The following is a 23,978-nucleotide window of genomic DNA, read 5'->3' as shown; positions in this document are numbered from 1 at the left end:
GCACGATATACGACAGCAATTGTAAGGTTCATACACTGAACAACCAAAAAATCAAAGCCAGCAGAATATGAATTTGTCAACCCAGGAAGAAGCGAGGAATGCAACGACGTTTTCACGTATAGGCCAACTCCACCGCCTCTCGTAGAAGTTTTTCTACTACAGGAAAAAAAATTGAACCCTTGGATATTGTGGAATTCCCCTTCATGTAGCCAAGTTTCAGAAACGGCTACGTAGTCAAACGTAAATGAGTGCTCAGCCATTAGACAGCAGACATCTATATTCTTATTCAAGCTTCGAACATTGCAATGAAGCAGAGAAGCACATGCTTTTTTTTTTCATAAATTGGTTTGCTAGATGCACACTGTCCATGATTTACGGTCGATTTTGGTTTAACAGATCAGAGCTAAGTCTGCCTCGGAACGGATCTGAATCACGTTCGAGTTCTCGGCCTTCCTAGCAAGGATCTTTCCATTAGTGACCCAGGTGAACTTCCAGCCCTTTTCTCGCTTTCGTGCAATTGCTTTCACAAGCAATACCTTATACTCAGGACAGAGGTGCTCATTAATATAGACTGTGTCTGTGCCTTCGTAGCCAAAGTCCACCGGAGACAAACTGATCTTTTTCACTACGTGTAGAATTCTACTACGCACGGAACGAGATGTGAGCCTCACGATCACGTTTGGATTTTTCTTGTCCTTTCCGGGTACGCGATGAATCACATCAATATCAGAGCTGGATATTGGAACACCGCGCGTTTCACCAAACTGCATTAAGGCGTCAGCAAGTTTTTCGTCAGTTCTGAGGGGTAGTCCTTTGATTTCGATGTTCTGTTGTCTTGAATACTGCTTTAACTCTACGATCTCAGTTTTTGCACTCTCTAGGGCTGCTCTAAGATCGTTTTTTTCTGTTTTCAGTGTCTGTTGTTCCCGCTTCATGTCTTCTACGGTGGACTTGAATTCTTCAAATTTTTCATTTATGAACGACAGCGACTGTTTGATGTCTTGCAGTTCTGACACAACGTTAGCTTTGTGGTCGTCAAACTTTGTGGAAAGTTCTGAGAGCATCTTTGCTACTTCTTTAATAGTTGATGGCTGTTTATCACCCATCTCAAGGCAAAAAAAAAAACACACCGCAGGGCAGCTCAGGAACGCGCTCGGGAAAAACTCAGGAAAAGAACGTACCTGCGCAAAGAAATCAATTCGGTCAACGACGTAAGGTGCCGAGGCGCGTGTGCCTGAGTTGCCCGCAGTTGTGATGAGGTCCAGGAACGCAGCTTGCTTATGAAGGCTTGCCCCGGAAGTTCACGCCCGCTTGTTGTGATGAGGTTCCGTCCTGTTCCGGTCTTGTGATTGCAGCTTCCACCCCGCTAAGTTGATAATGGATCCAGCTCAAGGTGACGAAGTTATTGCACAGCCATGAAGATGGAATTTTCACCGAGCGATGAGCAGCGATCTGCGCAAAGAAATCAATTCGGTCAACGACGTAAGGTGCCGAGGCGCGTGTGCCTGAGCTGCCCGCAGGTGGGCCGATGAGATTAGGAAGATTGTGGGCATAGGGTGGGCACACGTGGCAAAGGACAGCGTTAATTGGAGAGACATGGGAGAGGCCTTTGCCCTGCAGTGGCTGTAGTCAGGCTGATGATGATGATATTTTGGCATGACACGTGCATGCCGCAAGGATGCCATTAGCAGTTGTGCTGCCTTTAGATAGAGTACAACTGTGTATTCTTTTCTGTTCTCAAAATGATTCGCAGTTCCAGAGCCAGCTGTATGTAGTGCCTTTTGCAGTCGTGTATGTGGTTGCAAGGGCAGGTCTACTCGGAAGTGCATTTCTTTGTGCTGGCATCATGCCTAGTGCTGTGCCAGCTTAGCTGCCCTTGCCAGGAAAATTCTGCACCTCATCATTTCATCCCGGTATACCTCAGTACCTTCCACCTTCAAATGTTTCAATTCCTCGGTGCCCAGCCTGTCACAGTAAAAGGTGACTGCCGCTGCTCTGTGCATTATACTGCCACTGTGGTGACGACAAGCACACAAACAGATGAAGGCTTTCAAAGCAAACTCTTATAACTGGGCGAACTTGTGCCGTTGGGGAAACAAAACTTGGTGTCAGCAATGGGGACACACGTGTTTGGCAGTTGTTGAGACCAGAAAGGTCATGACTACTGGCAGGGTTCTATTTGAGCAAGACTGAGAACTTTATGCAGATAATGAGCTCGCATCATATCAAAGAGCCTCAAACACTAGCATCTGCTGCATGTGATTGCGAACTTTCATGAACAGTCTAGTTGTGCCCAGCAAGACAGCTCGACCCGCATGGCAAACAGAACTGTTTCTTAATTTCAGCTAGAATGTCATCAAGCTGCATGTGATGTTGCCTAATTTGCTGTGTTCTCTTTGAGCCTCTTAATTTTCCACCTGTCATTCTCCTTTTGACCACTTGCTGCACTGTCCTTACTCTCACCTTGAGCTTTTTTATTAGCCTCCAGTTTCAGCCCTCATTGGCTGTGCCAGTTATAAAGTTTCCACTTTTTTTAGATATCAACTATTTGCTGTTCCCAACTTGGAGTGTCTGCAGGTACACTTGAGCCTGTTTTAATGCAAGAGTGTTAGTATGCCCATGTCGGTAAAAATCGTTTGGCATCGGCATTGGTAACCGTTTGAAGCCTCACATCCGGAGCAGGCATATGGAATGTGCCGCCTGCCAAATAGGTCACGTGACCTTGTGACGTCGTCACAACTTGCCCACCGTGGCAGGTTGCAGTTAAAGGAATGATTGGTCGTGAGAGGTTGCTTGGGAAAAGCAACCTGGGTCTCACAAGTCTCATTGGTGCTTGAAACAGCCACCTGCCACTGCACCAGTGTGCCAGGAGCGGTATGAGGACTCACAGGGATCTATGAATGTAAAGTAGAGAATGACCAATTCTGGATACTATATGGGCATTGTTAGGTTGTCATGTGCACCTGCTTGCGTTTCTTTTGCTTGTGCTTTTTTTTTTACATTTGCACCCAAAGCCGCTTTGCCGGGACGCCAGGCGTCTTCAGGGGAGACTTTTGTTTGCCGTTTGGAGTTGCGTTCTGTACAGTTGCACCCCCGAGCTGCGTAGCCGGGACGCCGTGCGCCTCCGCGGGAGTACTTTTGTTTGTCTTTTCATTCCCCTATGCTTTCCTCGGCTTCTGTGACTGTTAGCTTTCTTGATGTGACGAGCTAGTTACTGTAACTAGTTAGTGAGCAGCATTTAGATGTGCTGCCATAATTAGCAGCGAGTTATTATTCAAATAGTAAAAATTAGATGCAAATTGAATTTAATAGTAAAAGCTATTCACAAGCTAATCATAAATTTTGAATATTTGCACACCCCTAGTTTAAGTGTGAACTGAATAATCTTAATTGATCACATTTGCATGAAATAAAATACATTTGTGAGTGCTTTCTGCAGCTTCCACCAAATTCGGCTTTACTTATATTTTGGCAGCATTTATATTTTAATCCTTAACTCAATTTATGCAGGGCACCTTAATAGGTAAGCAGATGAAATAATTTTAACCCGATAATGTTGGTGTGAAGTAAAATATATTGCCGAGTTTATGCTGTGACTGCCAAAGATGTGTGACTACTTTTATTTCGGCAGTTTGTATTGGTTTTTCTTCTCTATTCTAGGCTCGCATTATGTAGGACACACACAGTACTTCTTACAGTGTAGTGGAAGGTACGAATGTCAAGTGAACTAGTCTCACATGCTTGCAAGCCACATTGCTGGAAGGTGTTGCTTTATGCTTGTCATTCCCGCTTCACCACAAGAAGTGGTGAGATCGAGTATAGCGGAGTACTAGCAACGAACCCAGGTGCGGAGTCAGACCACAGGTTGGGGAGACCAGTTTATTCCAGACGCATTCTCTCAGAAACCTGGGTCACATCACCACACTCGTACAGGGCACAGGTCTGTGTACAGGTCTCTTTCAAAGTATATTCAGCTTCAGTTACAAACTCTGGACCCACTGTTTCATTAAAGTTGCCAGCCCTATGCAGCAGCAATGGGCACCACATTTCTTGCTCCATTTTCCCAGCTGCACATGTCAAGCAGCATATCAAGTGCTCCTGCGGAATGTGCTTATTTTACTGCACCAAAAGAAGCGAGAAAACAGTACAGTAATGGTGGGACCAAGAAATAAAACAACAGACATGAACTCTGTCGTTTCCTGTCACCAGCAACGTGTAAATCACAGGCAAGCATTCCTCCTGCCAGTAAAAACAGAACTTGCTGTTTGCAGCACGTCACCAAGCTACTAACAGTACAGCACTGCCTCTGCTTTCACTGTAGTAGGATGCAACTTAGAGGAACAGTAGTTGGTTACAATGGGCCATGGCCTGTGGCAGCATGTGTTACTCCACTGACCAATCACAACAGTAAACAAAAACCACTTTTCAGTGATTGACTACCTCAAATAAGGCACAGAAATAAAAACTCCTGAGCTTGCAATTTTGTCTTATTAGCTCCTTTGTTAACATAATAAGAAAAGCATTAACAGCGTGCTATTTTTATGATGTAGAGGAATTCTGCATGGCAGTCTTGAATGCAGGCATTGCTTCACTGCAGACTTAACTTGTATCCAACTATAGTCTGTTGCCTTCGAGCATGGCTTCCCTATGGCACTGATAACAAATGCAGGTAATGTACGATTGTACAACTCATCACTCACTGGAGTGCCTGGTTTGAATGAGATTTTGTTGGTTACAGGGTGTTAGAAGCAGAGGAACAAGTGGAAATAGGTTGGGGCTTTTATTTTCATTTTTCAGTATAGCCGACTCACCAGCGCAACCTTACTCAACCAAGGTAAACTTCGTCATGTGAAAAGAACTAACAGTAAGAACACCTGCACGCGGTACCACAGTTCCTTTCTTTTTTTCACTTGGATTGTTTTACAATAACCTGCAGGTCATAGAAACATCCCTAACCCAGGCCTTTTAGACAGCCTTAAATACGATGAACTGCTAATGTTTGCTTCTCAAGAGCCCAACTGGATGCACACACTTGTCCGTTAGTGAACCCAAATTTCTTAGCAAACTTGCTTTTTTTGTCAAGACTGCAACAGTGGAGTCACTTATTGGAAGTGCAATTGTGCTCTGTTAATGAAGATGTCTTTTTTGCTAATTTGTAACCCCCCTGCTGTAACGCCTTCGGGCAATGCGGGGTAATTATTGAATAAAGAATAAAGCTCAAAGAAACATTTGTCCTTCCAAGGTCACCTTTGTATTACTGGTAACATAGAACTAGCCTGTCATTGACAGCAGGTCAGCCAAGACTGACTAAATATATCAGGTGCTGTCTTGCAGCTTCTGCATTCTGTAGAGTATTGCTGCAGTTTGGTCAGCATTTTACTTAGTCTGCCAAGTTATGTGGTGACCCAAGGGCAAATGTCAAGTGTATGAGAGTAGCTTTCTTTCCTATTAGACAGTTACTTTGCTTGACTTGACGTCGTCAATTGATTGCTTACTTCAGGCACTCAGTGCAGGTGATGTTAATCCGTCACAAATGTGAATAAACCAGTGTTTGCCATTTTGTGCCTTGCTCTGAACAATTTCGCACTGCTTCACGTCCAAAGAAAGGCTCCTTGCATTCACCTATTGAAACATGAAATTCTGGTCACATTTCGATGCTGCAAGAAAAGGAGGCCCACAGGAATGCGACATGAAAATGAATCGTTAAAAAGCTCCACTAGACATGCTTAGTTTGGCGAATATGCCACGTGTAACAAAGCCACTGCTCCATCATTGAGACATTGGCAAATGATGCATTTGTCAAACTCAAGTGGTGAAGAAGATCCTGTGGCACTTGTTTTACAGGTGTACTGTTTCCTCAGGCACATCTGTGAGCCAAAAGTTACAGCCGCAATTCTTTCGAGACAGGCAGGTGTGCAGGAAACTAACCGAGACCATGTACGGCCTTCAAAAGGGAGTCCGGCTGCTTGCATAGTTCCTACTGTTTTGTCATGAGCAATGATAGGGGTTCTTTTTCAACCAACATGTTGGAATTTCCGTCCAGAGAGGTCAAGGAGCTGTGACAGCCACTTGAGATCTTTTAAGTGCAGGCAGTTTTGAGTTAACTTACATAGTGGGAAAAAAGAAACAGTGAGAACTGCACGGGAACAGGTGCATAAGAATTGGGCCAAGAATGCGTCGTTGATGGAGAGTCAAAAGGCGCTGCTGAGCAATTCACAATCACTACAGACAATGCAGGGTTGCACTATGAGCATGTGCTGTTTGAGCCGTCCGGCAGTGGGCTAGTGCAACCTGAAAAATGAGTTCGATGTGTTTGTAACCAGTATTGCTCATGGAGTAGCCCTGAAGTATCCAGAGATGTGCAGCTTTTTTGGCTGCTGAAATATTAGTGCACATTTAAAACAGCACAAAGCATGAAGCAGTGCAATCAAGGACGTCGAAAGTAAAATTTTATACGGCAATCACAAAGAATGAGTAGGTTGTGGAACAGAGTGAGACGAGTGTGGTTCGAATCCTGCATTCTGAGAGAGAGATTATGCCTACAAAGTGCCGAGCACAGGATATGTGCAAGCCACAGGCTCAAATGTGTGGCCCCTACATCTATCACTCGCATGTAATCTGGAAGCAAGAATTTTACTGTATTGCACTCGCTTAACTTGTTGAGAAGGTGTTTCACTATTATTAAGCTACTCTGATCCATTGCTGGTAAGACGTATTGGAAGGTCATTAATGGAGAGACTAGCTGGGTGCCCTTGCGCTCATTACGTGCAATCATGGCACATGGCATGCACTAATTCGACAGGCCTGCGTTGAGGTGCGTTTGGTAAGGCAGACTGCATGGCCGGTATAGGTGGCTTTGGTGCAAGCAAGGTACACCCACGTATATACACAACAGCAGCAAAAGGAGGGGGATGGGAAAATAGAAATGAGTCGCACATGCATACAAGTGTTAATAATAGACAGCAGCAGCGAAATGAAACACTTGTAACTCATGCTGGACAAGCAAGTCGGTCATAGTTGGGCAACCCAATTACCACTCTTCTAGTAGTTCACATATTCATGGTTGCCTGCTTATGAGCGATCTGAATTCCACGCTCTGAGTAAATCAGTGCACAAGAGATGATCTGTCAGCAGCATTTTGCTTCACGCGTTTCATTGTTCATAGCGCTTTGGTCTCAAAAATGTGTCACATGCCACCACAGTTCCTTTAGAGGGCAGTGAAATAAACAAACAGGAAACTTTCAGCACTAGTTGCATCCTGGCTCTCAATGACTCTACTCAGGGACACTCAAGCCACTAATACACACATAGACACTTCTAAGATATTTTAATAAATAGTGTGTGCTCACTAATGTGAGCTCTCTGTTAAACAAATCATCAGACAGGACACAAGCGCAGGACTAATGCACGGGGGACTAGGAGCTTGGAATAAAGTAGCTCTGGAATGCATAGTCTTCACTGCAGTCTTTCCAGAGCAGTGCCTAGTATGCATGGACTGGCAAAACTCTGCTTGAGCATTAACTATCTGATCAAGTGCTGACTCCAAATCAAAAATGTACTCAAAGCACAACAAGCATATATATCTATGCAGTAACACCAGCTGCATGGGTATTAGGACAATAAAGATAGGGCTAAATCTAACAACATTGTAAAACAAAAACATTGCTCAGGAAAGCACGCTAATGGGTCGTTTCCTTACCAAGACCTGACACAGTATGATTGACTGCACATGATAGTATAGTTGGCTCTGATGATCAAGCACATATCTCTCCAAGGATATCAGGCCAGGACTACAAGTCTTCAAAGAGGCTTCAAAAGTTAAGGTATGCCTTGTGCATGTGCCTACTTGAGTTGAGCTTTCTTTCAATTTGTTACCTAACATCGCCTTTTTTTCCCTGTCACAAATGTAACTAGTGTGTTTGCTTACATATGCATCTGTTGTGCTTCCAGCGAATTTTGATTGACAGTGCGTGTTGAGTTGGTTACATCTCATTTTTCTGTCCAGCTCTTCAAGTGGTGTTTCTAGGTGGCAGCGCAGTCACTCGGCTAGCTGCACATGAAGCCACATGGTCACACTGTGCATAAACAGTGGGGCACAGCTTGCATGTTTACTGCAGGCCAGCATTATAGGCAGTGCTCTAAAACATCGCAGTTTCACTGTCAAAGTCTTCTATATACAACCACAGTGCAAAAATAAAGCTGGGTGAGCTGCAGTGATGGCATCCACCACAGAAAGCACTCTGGAAGCAGCCTTGCTGCTCAAGTGCACAGTCTGCCAGATTCACATCACTAGGATCATTACTTAGCAGACAGAACACCACACTTGCTTTTGCTGCAATCACCTATATTGCTTTCATTCATGGCGTGCAGCATTGCCAGAGCTAGTATGCCCGGAAAGTAGTTTGTCCTACCTCCAGAGTATAGACAGGCATCTTTCGTTGCACTGTGACTCGAGTACACGCTACTGGCAATATCCTGCACCCCTTACCACGATTTCATCCAACCCTTCACCGAGACCTTGAGAGGTAAAAGTGACATGCAGCAGAGCAACGACGCATGGCTGGCACGCTTATTTGCTCTGGCCCTAACCTCGCCCAAAAATAGTTCGCCTTCAGTAAAAATTATAATCAGAGTTCAATAACTGAACGCCTGACTGCATTGCCCATGATTTGCAATGCCAAGCATGTAGTTTTATACCGCACCATATTTTCACCAAAACCCTCACCGAGGCTTCGATAAGTATGGGCAATGCGTGGCAGAGTGATATCCCTTTGCAGGCGCACTACTTGTATACCTTCCACAAGCTCTCATTACACTATCAGCTGTAATGCGAGCTTTCAGCGCAGCTGTTCTAAGCCAGTGTGACATTTTCTCTACAGCTAACTTGTGGGTGCTCATTACATCCAAGCACGCCACGATTAGACATTTCAGTACTGCATCTGATAGCATGAGATAGACACATCTGGGTGTCATTACTAAGCAGCTAGAGAAGTGATGCATTCAGCTAATGGCGTTGCTCATCATGCAGCATGCTAGATGTGAATCCGAATCAAGAACACGTAATCTGCTGGCACACGTAATGCCTCTGAGGTGAACACCATGTGCAGTTATAAAAAGTTCACTGGGAAAGCACACTTGTCAGCTGGCAGTGTAACTGAGTAAAACCGTGAGACTCTGCCACACTTCAGCAGCATGACAGCTGAGGTGGTTTTTGACGTCACAAGTCCAGTCACCAGACAAGCAGGAATGGTTCAACAGAAATGTTCACACACACACAGATATGCAAGCACGTACACACACACACAACTGCTGCCCCACATAGGGCACAACTTAAGGCAAAGACACGCTTCTCTAGCTGCCACAGCAAGCAACACATCTAAAATTCACAATCTGAGTGTTACACAGTCCACACAGATGCCGTGACTATGGAAAGATTTCAGAGCACAGCCCTTCATGTATTACAAAGTAGCTCATGGTGCATTGTACTCGTTCAAATTGTAGGGACATAGGTGCCCAGTTAGAATTCATTTAGAAAAAAAAAAGAAAAGAAAAACCTTCATTAACTTCGGTGACGTATCATGACTGAACGGCATGAAGAGTGCAGTTAGAATGCTAGGACAAATCTGCTCTCTCAGCGTCACATAGTACGTGTTGCAACACAATGAGGATTTCTGAGCTTTTTTCAACTGATTTCAAAGTGTGTTAACGAAACACTGCATGGACACAACTGAGCAAAACACAGCATGTCAGTAATTAGTCTGCTGAGCTGTATGTTCATGCAGAACTAATGTAGAGTCTCCATTTTTTTCTTTTCAGCTGCAGTGCTGAGTAGGATGGCATCAGCTTTTATGATTATTGCATGACTATGAAGCGTTTTCTAACCTTTTTTTCTTGTGCAGTGCAAAAAAAAAAGCAAGCACTTGATGCACAATGCGAAGCAGGCAGCAGAAGATTTAGCTATGGACGTTTCCTTCTTTCACTTGCTTTGAACTATGTCTGCATAATGTACAGTGAGCACAGCTGTGCACAGAAAACCTATGAAGTGTAGCATGTGCACGCTGCGTCTAAGGGCCCTGCTCCATCGTCGCAACGGAAAAAACGCATGGGCGCAGTCTTTATGCCGCTGCAGCTCTTACATGCAGCAGAACACAGAGGGCGAGGGGTGCGCTCGGCTAAATGCATTTTCTTGGTTGAATCAGCTGTTCCCCAAACCTCTGCACTGATTGCCACTCACTGTACTGTGCATTTTTTGTGGCTGGTTTTTTTACCAGAGTGAAAAATATTTCGTTATTTCCATTCTTGACATTTTTGTAGCTCTGGCCGAATGTGTCGGAAGTTATCGTCCTGGCGGACTGCTCAACGAAGTGCGACCGCTGCGACTAACTACATGGCCGACCAGGTAGCTAGAGCCGGCTCGTTCAGCTACTCTCGTTGGACTTGGCCTCGCCTGAGGGCTGGGCGTCGGACTCCACTCCGGAGCTGGACGACGTGCCTTCGTCCTGCTCGGCCGCGGTGGCATTGCGCAGGCTGCGGCTTCCCAGCGTCGAGTGTGGCCCGTGGGGGGGCCTCGGAGGCGGCGCCGGCAGCACGGCCTCGAGGCTGCGTACGCGCCGGTCCAGCGACCGCCGGTAGGGCGGCGGGGGTGGCGGCGAGGGCTTCACCACCTCCAGGAAGTTTGGGTTGATGTAGCAAAAGTCCGTGTCCACCACGAACGGCGGGTTGGGCTTTGTGTGCGGGCTCTTGCTGGGCGTGCCGTTGGTGGCCGCAGCTGCCCGGCTCTCCCCTGGCAGCAGGATGGGCCGCCGCTGCTTCAGGTCGAACGAGGGCTGCGCCGCGGGCGCCGTGACGTCGAGCTTGCGCGACCGCGAGGGCACGAGCCGCAGCGCCCGCCAGAGCAGGGTCGCCAGGCCGGCCAGCAGCGCCGCCGAGAGGACCACCCCGACCACGGTGGCCGCGACGGGGACCACGACGGTGCCCCGGCGGTCGGCGCAGGCGCCTCGGTAGCGCAGCTCTACGCCGACGATCTTGAACTCCGGGTAGAAGGCGCGCGTCACCTCGGGCGTCGGGTGGCCCGAGTCGGCGCGCATGGTGCGCAGCAGGGCGTCGACGGCGGCGCGGTCGCACCAGCTCGAGTTGGCCGACGGGTCGGTCCAGCTGAGCACGTGCGGGGGGCCCAGCTCGAACGCGGTGCGCGCGAAGCGGCGCGGGCAGACGTCGTCGCGGGCGAACCGCTGGATGCGCTGCTCCAGGGCCTCCACCTGCTCCCACGAGAACTCGGCCGACGTGTTGAACACGAGCCGGAACTCGTGCGTCGGGCTCCGAGGGGGCTCCAGGGGCACGCAGCCCGGAGCGGCCCCGACTTCCTTGCGCGGGGCCGGCGAGGTCGTCGGGAAGGCTGGCGGAGTGGCAGAAGCCGGTGGTGCAGTCGGCTCTGTGGTGGTCGCACGAGTTGGCGGTGCAGCCGGAGTCGAGGAATCGTCGTCCCAGCTTGTGAGCTCAGGCGGAACCGTTGCCGCCCGTTCAGGAGCGACGCTTATTGGGACAGCCGGGGAAGCACTGCTGTTGTCTGGAGTGCCTACAGCTGGCAATGGCTCTAGTGTCGTATCCTTCACGCTTACTGGAGGAAGTGATGAGAGCTGTTCATTGGCCGGTGAAGGCAGTGCACTTGTCAGCTCGGCAATCAGAATAGCGGGTGAATCACTTACGCTGGCTGGGAGGTCAGAAGGAATGCTGGCTTGCGTAATACCACTCGGTGCCTGCGTTGTTTCAAGCTCTCTGTGCGTTGTCTCAGTTTCTTTCTGGAGCACGTGTTCTGTTGAAGTGGACTGTTTTGGAACCAGCTGTGGCGACTCACTTCCGTGCAAAGAATCACCTCCCTGTGGCGTTACTTCCTGGATCTCTAAGCTTGTGGCAGTAGTGCTAGCAAGCTCACTTATCTCAGCTTTAGGTATGCTCTCAAGTGTTGAACCTCCAGTCACATCGGGTTCTGTAAAATTACTGGGACTTGTGCTGACATCTAAAGTGGTATCGTTACCATTATCAGCAAACTCTGTACTTAGCTCGGCACTTGACTCAGTTGGCAATACCGTGACTGTTCCATTTTCCACACTTTGTGATTGTGCTATCTCTGTAGTGCTTTCTGCATTGAATCCTTGGGTTGTGACATCAAAAGCATAGGTTGAAGGAAAGGCGGTGTTGTCATTTGATGACTGTGAAATAAGCATTTCGTCTGGAGAGGTGTATGTCGTTGGTTGTGTGCTGTCTTTTGAGACCTCAGTATAGAGCATTTCATCATTGTAGGTTGGGTTAAATGCCTCCGTGGATGTTCTAGTCGTTTTTTCTTGTTCAGGAGTACTTGCCTGATGTGGTGGATTTTGTGTTTCCAAGTCCTCTGATGCTTTGGTTGGAATGGCGTCTAATGAAATGTCAGGAGTCGCTAAGGTTGCAATAGTGCTTGTTGACTGGAGTAAGGCTACAGAGTCAACCTGCGGTGAAGAACTTTGCACTGATGTGTTGTAGACAACAGGAAGTTCCTGCGAAACTGTGTTGGCTTCCCATATTGGCTCAGCCGCTATGCCAGCAGTGGCATTTGGTTTCATGTTTTCAAGGGGATAACTGTATGTAGATGGCAGCGTAATGCTTGAATATTCATTGTCACTTGTTTGGCTGGTACTTTTCTGAACCAATGGCACAGTAGCATGCTCGAGTGCTATGACTGTAGTCATTTCATTTGAGCTGTTTAGTGGAGGCTGCTGCTTTGGTCGCACATCTGGCTGCTCTGTACCAAGGGCTGATGTGTTCTCTAGGTGACCTTGTGTAGACTGCCCCTCAGTTGCTTTGCTTACACTTTCTATGGCAGGTAACTTATCTGTCACAGGTTCCAAGTAGGAACTCTCGTTCACTGTGTTGCTTTGTGCGATTGCAGTTCGAGTCAATAAGTCATCATCAAGAGGTAATGGAACATTTGTAAAGATGGCAGTCGAAGGCATCTTGGTCGAGCTTTGGGTTTTTGATGGCCCTATTGTAGGGCTCTGTGTTATCACAAGGCTCTCTAACTGCAATTCGACATCTTCCTCTCCACTGGTGTCTGGTTCTTCACTGGATGCCAGTGTACTAAATGCAAAAGCTCGCTGGAAATCCTCACTGCTTTCAGTTGTGGAGCCCTTGGTCCTTTCCTCCATTTTCGGTACAACAGCTGACTCCGTGGCCACAATAGTTGATGGATCAGCATCTGGAGTGATCTGCGCAAGGCTTTGTACTTTGGAATACTTTTGGATGGCACTTATTGTTGCACTGGGCTTTTCACTAGGTGAAATCTTACTAGTCAGTTTTGTAATACCTGGTGCTTCCACAGAATGTCCAGCAGAAAGGTGCACATTTTTGCTGTTAGTTTCACTGCTGGCAGTCGGAGCTGAGGTAGACAGTGGCGTTGTCACCTCAACAAGGAAAGTGTTCGGAGAAGATGTGGGTGCCTCATCGATGTGAGCAACAGACAGATCGCTGATGCCGGAGGCATGTGTTGGTTTTACCAGTTGCACTACTTCCTTCAGGGTGCTTTCCTCCTCTGTTGTGGGAGCCACACTGCTTCTGCTCACTGGGGTGTCTGGTACTGTCACCGATCTGTCTGCTGGCTTGTTCTTGAGGGAGCTCAGTTCATAGTCAAGTACGTCTTCATCTGATTCCAGGAAACCTTGTGTAGTGGCTTGTTGGTAGGAAACCGGGAAGGGCGTTTCAAATGCTTGCATTGAAACAGTCACTAAATCCTCCTCTCCACTGCGTGTTGTGACATCTTTGCTGACCTCCCCCTTCCTGCGTGAGATGGTTGTTGCCTCTGTCGTGACCCCCTCGTCAAGAAACTCGGGGGAGGCATCAGCCTGCTGCAGGGTAGTGAATGTTGCATTGGCCGCTTGCAGTGTGTCTTGGGACTTAGCGGTGTTAGCTGACTCCAGTGCTTGTGTTACTGCTGGTGGTCGGGGTGTAGGTGAGCCTGCCTCCAGCGAGGCCAGCTCTTCGTGCTCTGGCTTGGTGGCTGCTCCCTGCTGCAGTGGTGCAGCAGTGCAGGAGGTAAAGAGGAGGAGAGTGAGGAGAGCTCCCGGCACTTCCATGAAGGCAGCAGCGGTGCTTTCTGCTTGGCACTTGTTGGCCAGGGTTCATCCTGTTGGCAGCGGGCCCTTGCCACTGCTCTGCACAGGAGGGAAGCCACACAAGAACACTGGTCACAGAAAGGTCTATCACACAACCCACATCTAGGTCACAGGGTGAGTTTGCTAGGGTAATGTGCCGACCTGTCTAGGTACCAGATTTAGCTGTTTTAAAGATGTGGTCAAGAAAAACTCGGCAATGCAAACCAAAAGGCACCCACATAGGAAGGCAAAGGTGACACATGCCTGACAAGCACTGCCTGACTGAAAATGACAGGAAATGAAATACACACATGTGACAAAGCCACAAGAGACAAGCACCTATACATATGCTTGGTCTCTCGCTTATTGCTAGCTACGCTTGGGACGCACCTTTGTGTGCAGCAGTGGAACCATTTGTCAGACACTCAGGTATCTTCCAAGCACAGAGATAAGGGTACTTTAACAACTGCCGAAACCTACCTCTCATAGCCGCCGCGGTGGCTGAGTGGTTATGGCGCTCGGCTGCTGACCCGAAAGACGCGGGTTCGATCCTGGCTGCGGCGGTCGATTTTCGATAAAGGCGAAATTCTAGAGGCCCGTGTAGTGTGCGATGTCAGTGCACCTTAAAGAACACCAGGCGGTCGAAATTTCCGGAGCTCTTCACTACAACGTCTCTCATAGCCTGAGTCGCTTTGGGAAGTTAAACGCATATAAACCAAACCAAACTACCTCTCATAATACAGGAGATACATGCTTCACCCAGCTATCACTGTCACTGCATGAGTGAGGCTGATTGTCTGCATCCAAATGTGCAGGATTTCTTTCCTTTGTGTGTGCCCACTGGGACATGCCCTCCATGCTTTTGATGAAGAATTGCTCATTTTATCAGTTGCGATCATCAGGTGCCATTGTGGTGAAAGGAAAAATGACAGTCATTTTATGTAGTTAGGTCAATGCGAATTAGGTGCGATAGCACTTCAGTCTTCACTTTGGTTTCCACTTCAGGTCCTGTGTTCAGATCCACTGTTCATGGATGGAAGTTATTTGAATAGCAATAATGGGTTAATGCTCATATATGTGGAATTGGTCGTCATTCTCTACTTTATATTCAGAGATCGCGGGGAGTCCTCGTACTGTTCCTGACCTAGTACAGCGATTCACCACTGTCCCGGCAGGTGGCTGTTACACACATGCCTGACAAGCACAAACACAGCCACCAGCGGGGTTTGTAAGACTCGGGTTGCTCTTCCAAAGCAACCTTAATTTCACTGCCACCTGCCATGCTGGTCAGTTTGCTCACAATCCGGTGGGCAGGTTGTGATGATGCCACAAAGTCACGTGACCTAGACTGCATCTCCGGGGATTTTTCGCTCACAATGGCCGACAACGATGCCAGATCTTCTGCAGAACGGGAGCCTTAACACTATTGCATTAAAATACCTGCATTGTATGTGTCAAGCCTCTGAGAGTGACACCCCACCCTCCAGAAGCACCAGCCATGCACTGCCGCTCTCCATCCCCCGCCCACATCCACCTTCACCACCCAGCCACCCAACTCTACCCTCTAGAAGTGCCACCCACCACTAAACCACCTATCTCCACCTACCACCCACTATAAGCCCATGCAGCAGTGGAACGAAAAAGAGATGGCAAAGCCTTATTCAAAGACACAATGAGAAAACCAGCAGTCTTCCAGTCTTCCATCAGATATTTCACCCATTCTCCACCCTGCAGAAAAATTCTGTCGGCTGTGTGTAGCCTCGGCTTAGAGCGAAAGCATCAAAGGTTGCTCTCGCAGTTTTCTCACATCAGGTTTCGTGATCGTCCTGTCAATTTATTTATTTTATGTCTCTTATTTGTAGAAGTCATTGAGATCAAAACTGAAATTGCTACAGAAAGTCCTCCCTTTTTTGATATCGGCTCCGCTTTTCACTCTCTTGTGCTATTCTTTGGAAAATGACGAAGAAGGTGGTGCTTAAAACTAATGAAGCACGCCGTGAGAGAGATGGAGAGGTTGTGATATTTTTTATCCTGAACTGAACCACACGAAAATCTCTGGACCTGATGAATGCATCATTGCTTTCTAACTAGTGAGGCTGGAAGGGCATCTTCATACCAGTGTCATGGTTTTTTTCTTCCAGCAAGGAAATTGCTTCTTGGATCTTTGTTTAATTATGAAAACATCTTTGTGTGTAAATTTGCAGACGTAGAAGTTAGTAGATGTGGATGCAGAAAAGGAAGAAGAATATCCGAACTTGGGAGTAATAGAAAAGGAAAAAGGTGAAAACTTGGCTTGTTCGTATCCACTGCAAGTGCATTAGGCACACTGACAACAATTGGTTCTGTGAACACAAAAATAGCGGAAGGCAATCATGTTCCGCACTGCATCCATGGAAAAGGCACAGCTTTTGTGGGCGGTCAGTGGTCAAGAGTGTTTGGTACAACCAAATTTTCGTTGGTTATTTGAGGCCAAGAATCACCAATGGTGCAATCTTGAGAGTTGTGCTTGGAAATCCAGAATTAATTTCTAGCTATTTATTCAATAGAAAACAAGCCGTGTTCATCTCGGGGAACATACTCAAAATTCAAGACTACTAACGTTGGAGTTCCGCAAGGTTCCCTTCTTGGCCCTCTTCTATTTTTATTATATATCAGTGACCTCCCTAGGTGTCTGTATAATTCCAAATGTTTTCTTTATGCTGATGACACAACAATCTTAACCTCGGATTCACATATAAATAAAGTGGTTGATAAACTTAACATTGATGCTCAGAATGTATTCGTTTGGTGCAGATATAATTTTGCTGTCCATTAATGCATCCAAATCTAGCTTTATAGTTTTTAGGTCACCTCATAAAATTCTTTTCGAAAACCCGTCTGTTAGCATAGGCTCAAGCTCGATCCTTTCAGCTGATCACGTATCCTTTCTAGGTGTAGTACTGGGCAAACATCTTAAATTTCAGACCCACATCACATCCATTTCCCAAAAAATGGCGTACGGTACTAGAGTACTAATTAAAGTTCGCCCGTATTTTCATGTGCCCATTCTCATTTCCCTCTATTATTCGTTCATCCACTCCCACATTCAGTATTGCATTTCATCTTGGGGAAACGTTTATCATTCGCATTTATCTTCTATTCAAACTGTCCAAAATCAGGCAATTTGCATTTTCACTTATAGTCACTACTCTGTAAATGCCCCTTGTCTGCTCCTATTACACAATATTTCATCTGTGCCCAAAATATTCGACTACAAATTATGTACCCTTATGTACAAATCTGTTGGAGAGCTACTTCCTTTTTCGCTAACTACCAGTGACCAAAATCTGCATCGCAATGACGCACGTTTTGCTAATCACAATAACTTCTTACTCCCTAAACCTAACACTAATTATGGAAAACAAACAGTTCGTTTCTCTGCTACCACATTATGGAACTCATTACCAGTTAACCATTAAACAATCATCAAATATCTGTGCCTTTAAATCGCTCTTCGTCAGTTTTTACAGTCCCCCTAATAGCATTTCTCATGGTAAATGGTACTAGTTTTTTTATTTATATCATTCTGTGATTTTTGTTTTGCGTTGTTCTGTACGCTATTAGGTGTGTAATCATTTTTCATTCAAATAAGTGTTTGCATCCTTTCTCGTATCTTACTGCTCTTTACTGATGCCAACAACTTTAAAATTTTTGCATCTGCTGACTGTATATTCTCTTTTACAGTTGTTCTTACAGGAGGTCTCGTCCACAGTCTCTGACTTTGGGACCTCGTTCTGTATTCCAGTGTTTTTATAACCTTGTACCCTAAACATGCTATAAACGAACCTTGAATTGAAACAAACAAAATGCAAATTCATGCTTATGAAAGGGAAGAAACTACTTCAAGTTTTTCGTGCACGCTGATTGCTCTCTTTAAGCTTAAAATATGCTTGCAGTAAGCAAGACATTATTTCTGTTGTATAAAATTATTCTTTTGCTGAGTGACATAGGGAAAAGATCATGCACCAAGTCCCTGACTGTTGCAATCACTGGGACCTGGCACCCTTAGTTTCGGGTACCTGCACATGTGTCCTACCTCACTTATATTTTTTTGGTGTGCTGGCTAGTAAAAAAGCTGCAGCTGCCGCGGTGGCTCAGTGGTTATGGTGCTTGGCTGCTGACCTGAAAGGTGCGGGTTCAATCTCGGCCGCGGTGGTTTCGCTTTGATAAGGGTGAAATGCTAGAGGCCCGTGTACTGTGCGATGCCAGTGCACGTTCAAGAACCCCGGGTGGTCGAAATTATCCGTAGCCCTTCACTGTGGCTTCCCTCATAGCCCGAGTCACTGTGGGACTTGGGCTATTTTTTTTCTTTAACTACGAAGTTTCTGCGGAAGCTGTATAGCTTTCCTTTGTAGCCGTATTGCTGCGCTTGGGTGAATGTCAATGAGTAATCACTTCCTTATTATAAACCCCATAATGCAACGAAAGAAGTTGGATTAGTCAATAAAAAAAATTCTAGTACTGTGCAAAAAAATTCTGGACTGAAAGGGTTAAAAATCTCGGGATGGTCAATTTTAATCAGAAGCCCTCCACCATGGTGCTTGCTTCTTTCACTCCTTCATCCCTTTTCTTATGGTTTGGTTGGGGTGTCCATTGAGAGTGAGACTGTCGCTGCACCCTGCCTTTCCTTCTAACCAATGATGATTATTGTTTTTGTGGTCCATGCTAGCACCCTGTCAAAAACGACCAGTTGGAACTTCCAGAGACCATGTATGGGGACCACTTCTATTTTTGCAAGTTCCAGCTAGCCTTTCTTTCTTGGGGGGAGCCAAGTAAAACCAAATGACTCTGCTCCATGGCCTCACGCCAGGTGTGCAGTTCTTCACTGCTTGGCTTGAGCATGTCAGGCTTCAAGCAGATGGACTGGAAGGTCATCCAGCTGGGCATCAGCACATTGCATGGATACTGATAGAGTTCCAGAAGACAGCAAAACTTGGACCTGCCACACAGCTTTAAGCAGCTGAGCACTACTTCGTGTGAGCTACATTATGAAAGCTGCTTGCCTTGGCGCCCGAGCAAGCCAAAGCATTCGCACATGCAATTAAATGAACTGAATGGTTTGACCAACCATCTGCCACAGTCATTTACCCGCCTCCATGATTCAAGACAATACTTTTTTCTGTACTTGCACTTAGCGCTGGCACTTGTCCTACATCTTCCACAGCTTTTTGTGTGTTTTTATTTTTGCGCTATTATCTTCCGAAGCACTTTGACTCATCGACTCACAATTTGCTCACTTTATTATAGGCCACAAGTTTGCCATTTGGCACCAGTGCTTAAAATGAATTGAGCAATGTCTTCTTAGCCAGTGCCTTTACTTTTGGAACAACATGTATCCCTTGAGCAAGAACAAGAATCTCTCATTCAAAAACCCATATTTTGGCTACACAGGTGTTTTATTTCTGACTGAGGTGTTGTATGATGGATAATTTTTTCTTCTTTAATGAATCTTCCAATATTGGCAAAGCCATTGAGAACATACAGAATCACCCACTTTGGGAGGCGACTTCATTGTAGCAAGCATTTACATTAAGGAATGATCCATAGCAGACAGGAAATGATGTTATGCTGAAGAGCTACTTTTGGAGCATGCATAGACACCTTTATGCACGTGCCACAGGATGTGACAGTCAGCTGCGATACTGAAAATAAGATGATTCCATTTAAAGTGGCTTGTTAAACTATTATCTGCCAGTGTGATTACAATCAGAATTTTCTACAAAGGAAAGGGCTGCAGTAGGCGACCAGATGGTACCACAAGTGTGAGTAGAACTGGCGCTAGCTGAAAATATTGGATCTGGCATCCATAAGACTCCCATCTGAGAATGCACAGAGAAATTTGACTGAAGTTAGTTTGTGTGACCCCAAAGTACAACTTCACACCATCTGGTTCCAATAGGAATCACACAGTGACTAGTACAGTACCAGCAGGAATGGGCATCTCTCGGGTAGATTCATTTAACTCCTAGTGTGGCATCAAATAGAAATATTGCATGTTCGCAGTTCCTACCAGCACAGCAGGCTAGGCTCAAGTTTGCTTGCAGCTGGGGCACCTCTTTGTACAAGACGACCTCGAATCCTAATGCACCATCAAACCCAACGTAACTGTCTGCTTTGGCTTTAAACTGGGACTGGTAGACGTTCAATTCAAGCTAGCTGATCTACTGGGGAGGTCTTTCCTCGTAGGCATCTAGAAATGGCAATGCCATGCCACCTCCAAACAATTACAATCGCGGGTTATTAGATTTAAAATTTGTCGCTTCTAAACGATGACCACAAAGTGGTTCCACCTGTCAAGTACGTGGAGGAATGAAGCCTTTGATGGGCTAAGTTTGTCAGCCACCATACGAGAGGGGACGCTGGTCATCACACGGCTGAAATGGGGTAATTGTGTTAAAATGTTTATTGAGCTGATATGACCAGCTGTGTTGAATGCTTGTGAGGTTACTAATCGAGGGGCTTACAGCGGTGACGGTCTGGATGAAATCAAAAACAGTGTTTTGACACTTGCCCAAGTTGTGAAGCTCCTGAATTTGGCCCCACTCATGGCCACCACCAACGAGGTAAACACCATAAATGTTATGTTGTACAATTTTTCAAGGCATATATTAGCTTATTGGTTATGTGTGGTATCCAAAAACTGTGTGGAAATGAAAAACTGATCTGATTTCCATAATGGCAATGAAATAATGCAGTCACAGTGTCGTGGCTACACTATATAAGTAAAAATTTTTAAAGTGGGACCGCTTATAAGAGGGACCACTTGGCAAAGCGGGACCATTTGAAACTTCCTGGTTTAAAAAATAAACATTGTAACGGATTGGAATTGATTGGATATTTCAGTTAGTTCCAATTGGATTTTGAAATTGGTTCCAATCATGCCTTTAATCAACAAAACTGATTTGTGAGGACTGCAGGGCGACGCTCAGACTGGTGCCAACGTTTTCACAGGAACATTGGAAACAGGATTGCATCCGCTGTCATAGAAGTCGAGATACACACACAACCATATTGTGCACAAGAAACGCATACTATGGTCAGACACTAATAACATTAGCTGTGTACATCTACAGAACACACTTCTGCTCCCATTTATACATGCCACTTATGAAACATTCATACTGGGGTCAGTGGCGCATGCTCATTGAATGCAATTATGTCATATAGTTTCAACCATAGTGATTGTGCAAATGATGAATACAATTTAGTAGGTTAAGTGACTGACAGCTTTTGTTATAAGAATCATATTAGTTCTGCCTTGTTTGCTGAATATTCAAATGTTCACATATATGGATTGTGGTTCCACTTGATGCCCAGCTGTGGCCACTTCCACTCTAGTGACCCCACTTTGCAAAGCACTTGCATTCATGTGTTGCCACTTGAAAGCAAGTGCGACCATTTGTGAAATCACCTGCCTTGAGGCGGCACCACTTGAAAACAAGTGCCCTTTATAATCCTGGCCATTTCATATTTTCGCCTTTGGTGCTCAGTGTACCAAAAAAAAAAAAAGATTCCACCCAAACCGCCACAGGCTACCTTGCAACTCCGTAAAGTTGCAAAACTTCATTGCCTGCTGGAACACGACCTGGGGTGCATTTCTGATGGCGGCCACACAAGTAATCTACGTACGTACGTTAGTCTGTACGTCATCCTTCGGTTATTTTTAGATTTTCAAAGAACACCAGAAGTATCTGGAAATAAATTTTAAAAACAAAGTTTCAAAAGAAAGCGGACATAACGGGTTTTGATTTGCCGTTTCGTCTCTGGGTACATGTGACGAAGGTTCTGTTTGTCAGTTTGCACAAGCTCCGCGCTCAGTTGGCATGAGCTTTCAGGTGTAACAATTCAGACAGTAAAGTCATATTTGAACAGCGCAATAGAACAACGGGACACCACTAGCGCTCCGTTGTTTTATTGCGCTGTTCAAATATGAATCAGTAACAGTAATATATGAGTGAATAGCGATGTAGAGGACAATGGCAGTAGTTGCACGCGGACGGTTCCGCTAGTTCCGCTGCGCCTATCGGATCGCGAGTGTTTGATTGCCATCCACATGATCGCGTTCAACACGCGCAGACCGGATCAGCATGCCTGTAATCGGTGCTCGCGAAGCGGCCGCAGGCTCACCTGACCGCGCCCGCACTTGCAGCTGCACTTTCAGTGGTAGTTCACAGCGGTGCAAAGCGAGAGTTTCAGCACGCCGATGGGAACACCGTCCGGGAGCGACCGTTGCTTTCGGCTGACATCTGTCCGGGTCTTCAAGGGCTCACGTCCAGACAGGGGCCTCCGCGATCGAAATTATTCACCTGTCCGCAGCCGTTTGAAACTCGGCGGCGGCGCGGGGCGGCTTCACCTCGCGTGGCGCCGATTGGCTGAACTGAGGTCACGTGACTTTAGCGCTGGCAGGTGGGCAAAGGGCCGTTGGAGACCCCGTCGTCTGCAACTTCGCATGTGTGTTTCTTTTGCGCAACACAATCCGTGTACTTAAGCGGTTCACGCGTTACAAAGCGCAGGCATTGTTCCCTCGCTGGCAGTTGGGTTCCCCGTGTTTTCCGCGTACGCGCACGGCCTGGCAAACGCTCCTGAGCCAGGCTTAAAAAACAAGCACAAAGTGAGGGGGCGCCTTTGGCGTCTGCTATGGCATAGATCACGTACGGGTTATAGCGCGGAGGCTTTACGTGGGACCACGCTGCTTGGTGAGCCTTTAAAAGAGGCCATCTTGGTTCAAGACAATTGACTAAAGTATTTTTGACTTCAGTGACGTCCACGCCGCTTTTTTACGCTTGGGAAAAGCGCCCATAAATATGCATGTGTTGGTCGAGTGGTAGCGATGCCGTCTTCCGCGGTTCATTAGCTTTTTAGGTGAAGTGATCGACGTGCTGATACCATCGTCTCACGCCTTCTCATCGACTTACAAAAGCCGGCTCTGCCTTTATCTTCTTACAACGGCTCCAGTAAATGCAAGTCGATCCTCTCCGTCCGCAAAAACCGCGAAAACAATAAAAAAAAGTCGCATCGTGTTTGTAAAGCAGGCTTTTCCTCGCACATTGAAGTCATGCGGGAAAGCACAACAAAAACAAGCGAAACAAATTAGCTTAACTATTATACGGATTTTTGCAAACTGCAAGCAGACTTCTTGCAGACAATTATCTGCTTGTATCTGCATCTTATTTATGTAGTGCATAAAAACATGAACATCTGTATGTGTTTATGTACTGTTTTCCGCGCATGATCACGTAACGCGCGCCTGCTGCACTACATATTGGCAAGGAAGGCTCTACGTGTTCAGTCTATATCAGAAGTGCACTTAAGCTCGCATGAAAGGTCAAGGCAGCGGATACCTATACCAACCCGAATTTTTTTTGCGTATTTCTTTTCTGCATATGTACCGACGCTATTTGCGCGACATCCGTGCGTTCAGTTATTCACGACGCCATGAAACCAATTCGCAATCGTTCAGGAGCGTGCAAGCGTGTGTTCTATACGTGTTTTTATTTCTCTGAGAAGGCGATTTATTTTTCCGCCTTGTAGAGCAAAACAGCGCTGTGCAAAAACATGTCACCTTCCGCATCCTCGCTCACGGAAGCTGATACCTTTGTTCGAGGATAATAGGGCCTATCGCGAGCAAGATAAAATTCCTCGCGTATGCACTGAGCACTCGCTTTGTTAATCCTCGAATCCGGAGCTTTGATCGACGTGGCGCTGTTAGCATTTTGAAATTTCCGCAAGAGACATGTATCAGAAAGCGGTTGAGAAATATATGCCAGGAAGCTCACCATTCTCCGCGCACCTCCATGACGGCTTCGTCGCTTCGTT

The 23,978-nt window shown here is 46.3% G+C and overlaps 1 protein-coding gene across 2 annotated transcripts; it reads right to left on the bottom strand.

The window, feature by feature from the left end:
* Window positions 1-425: 425 nt before the first annotated feature.
* LOC144099552 (uncharacterized) lies at window positions 426-23,978 on the bottom strand. Of its 2 annotated transcripts, none has more exons than XM_077632945.1 (2): window positions 23,939-23,978; window positions 426-14,183 (listed from the first exon to the last, which is right to left on the bottom strand). In XM_077632945.1, the coding sequence occupies exon 2, from the start codon at window positions 14,103-14,105 to the stop codon at window positions 10,419-10,421; it is 3,687 nt and encodes a 1,228-aa protein (XP_077489071.1). In that variant the 5' UTR covers window positions 14,106-14,183; window positions 23,939-23,978; the 3' UTR covers window positions 426-10,418. The 2 variants fall into 2 exon arrangements, with proteins under 2 accessions (XP_077489071.1, XP_077489070.1); XM_077632944.1 differs by lacking the exon at window positions 23,939-23,978 and adding an exon at window positions 22,290-22,493.

Source organism: Amblyomma americanum, chromosome 7 (genome assembly GCF_052857255.1).
Source record: "Amblyomma americanum isolate KBUSLIRL-KWMA chromosome 7, ASM5285725v1, whole genome shotgun sequence".
Taxonomy (NCBI): domain Eukaryota; kingdom Metazoa; phylum Arthropoda; class Arachnida; order Ixodida; family Ixodidae; genus Amblyomma; species Amblyomma americanum.
The sequence above is the reverse complement of the archived record's forward strand: the minus strand, read 5'-3'. Positions and strand labels throughout refer to the sequence as shown.

Coding starts and splice junctions, on each gene's coding strand:
- LOC144099552 (XM_077632945.1), bottom strand. CDS start 14,105: ATGGAAGTGCCGGGAGCTCTCCTCACTCTCCTCCTCTTTACCTCCTGC.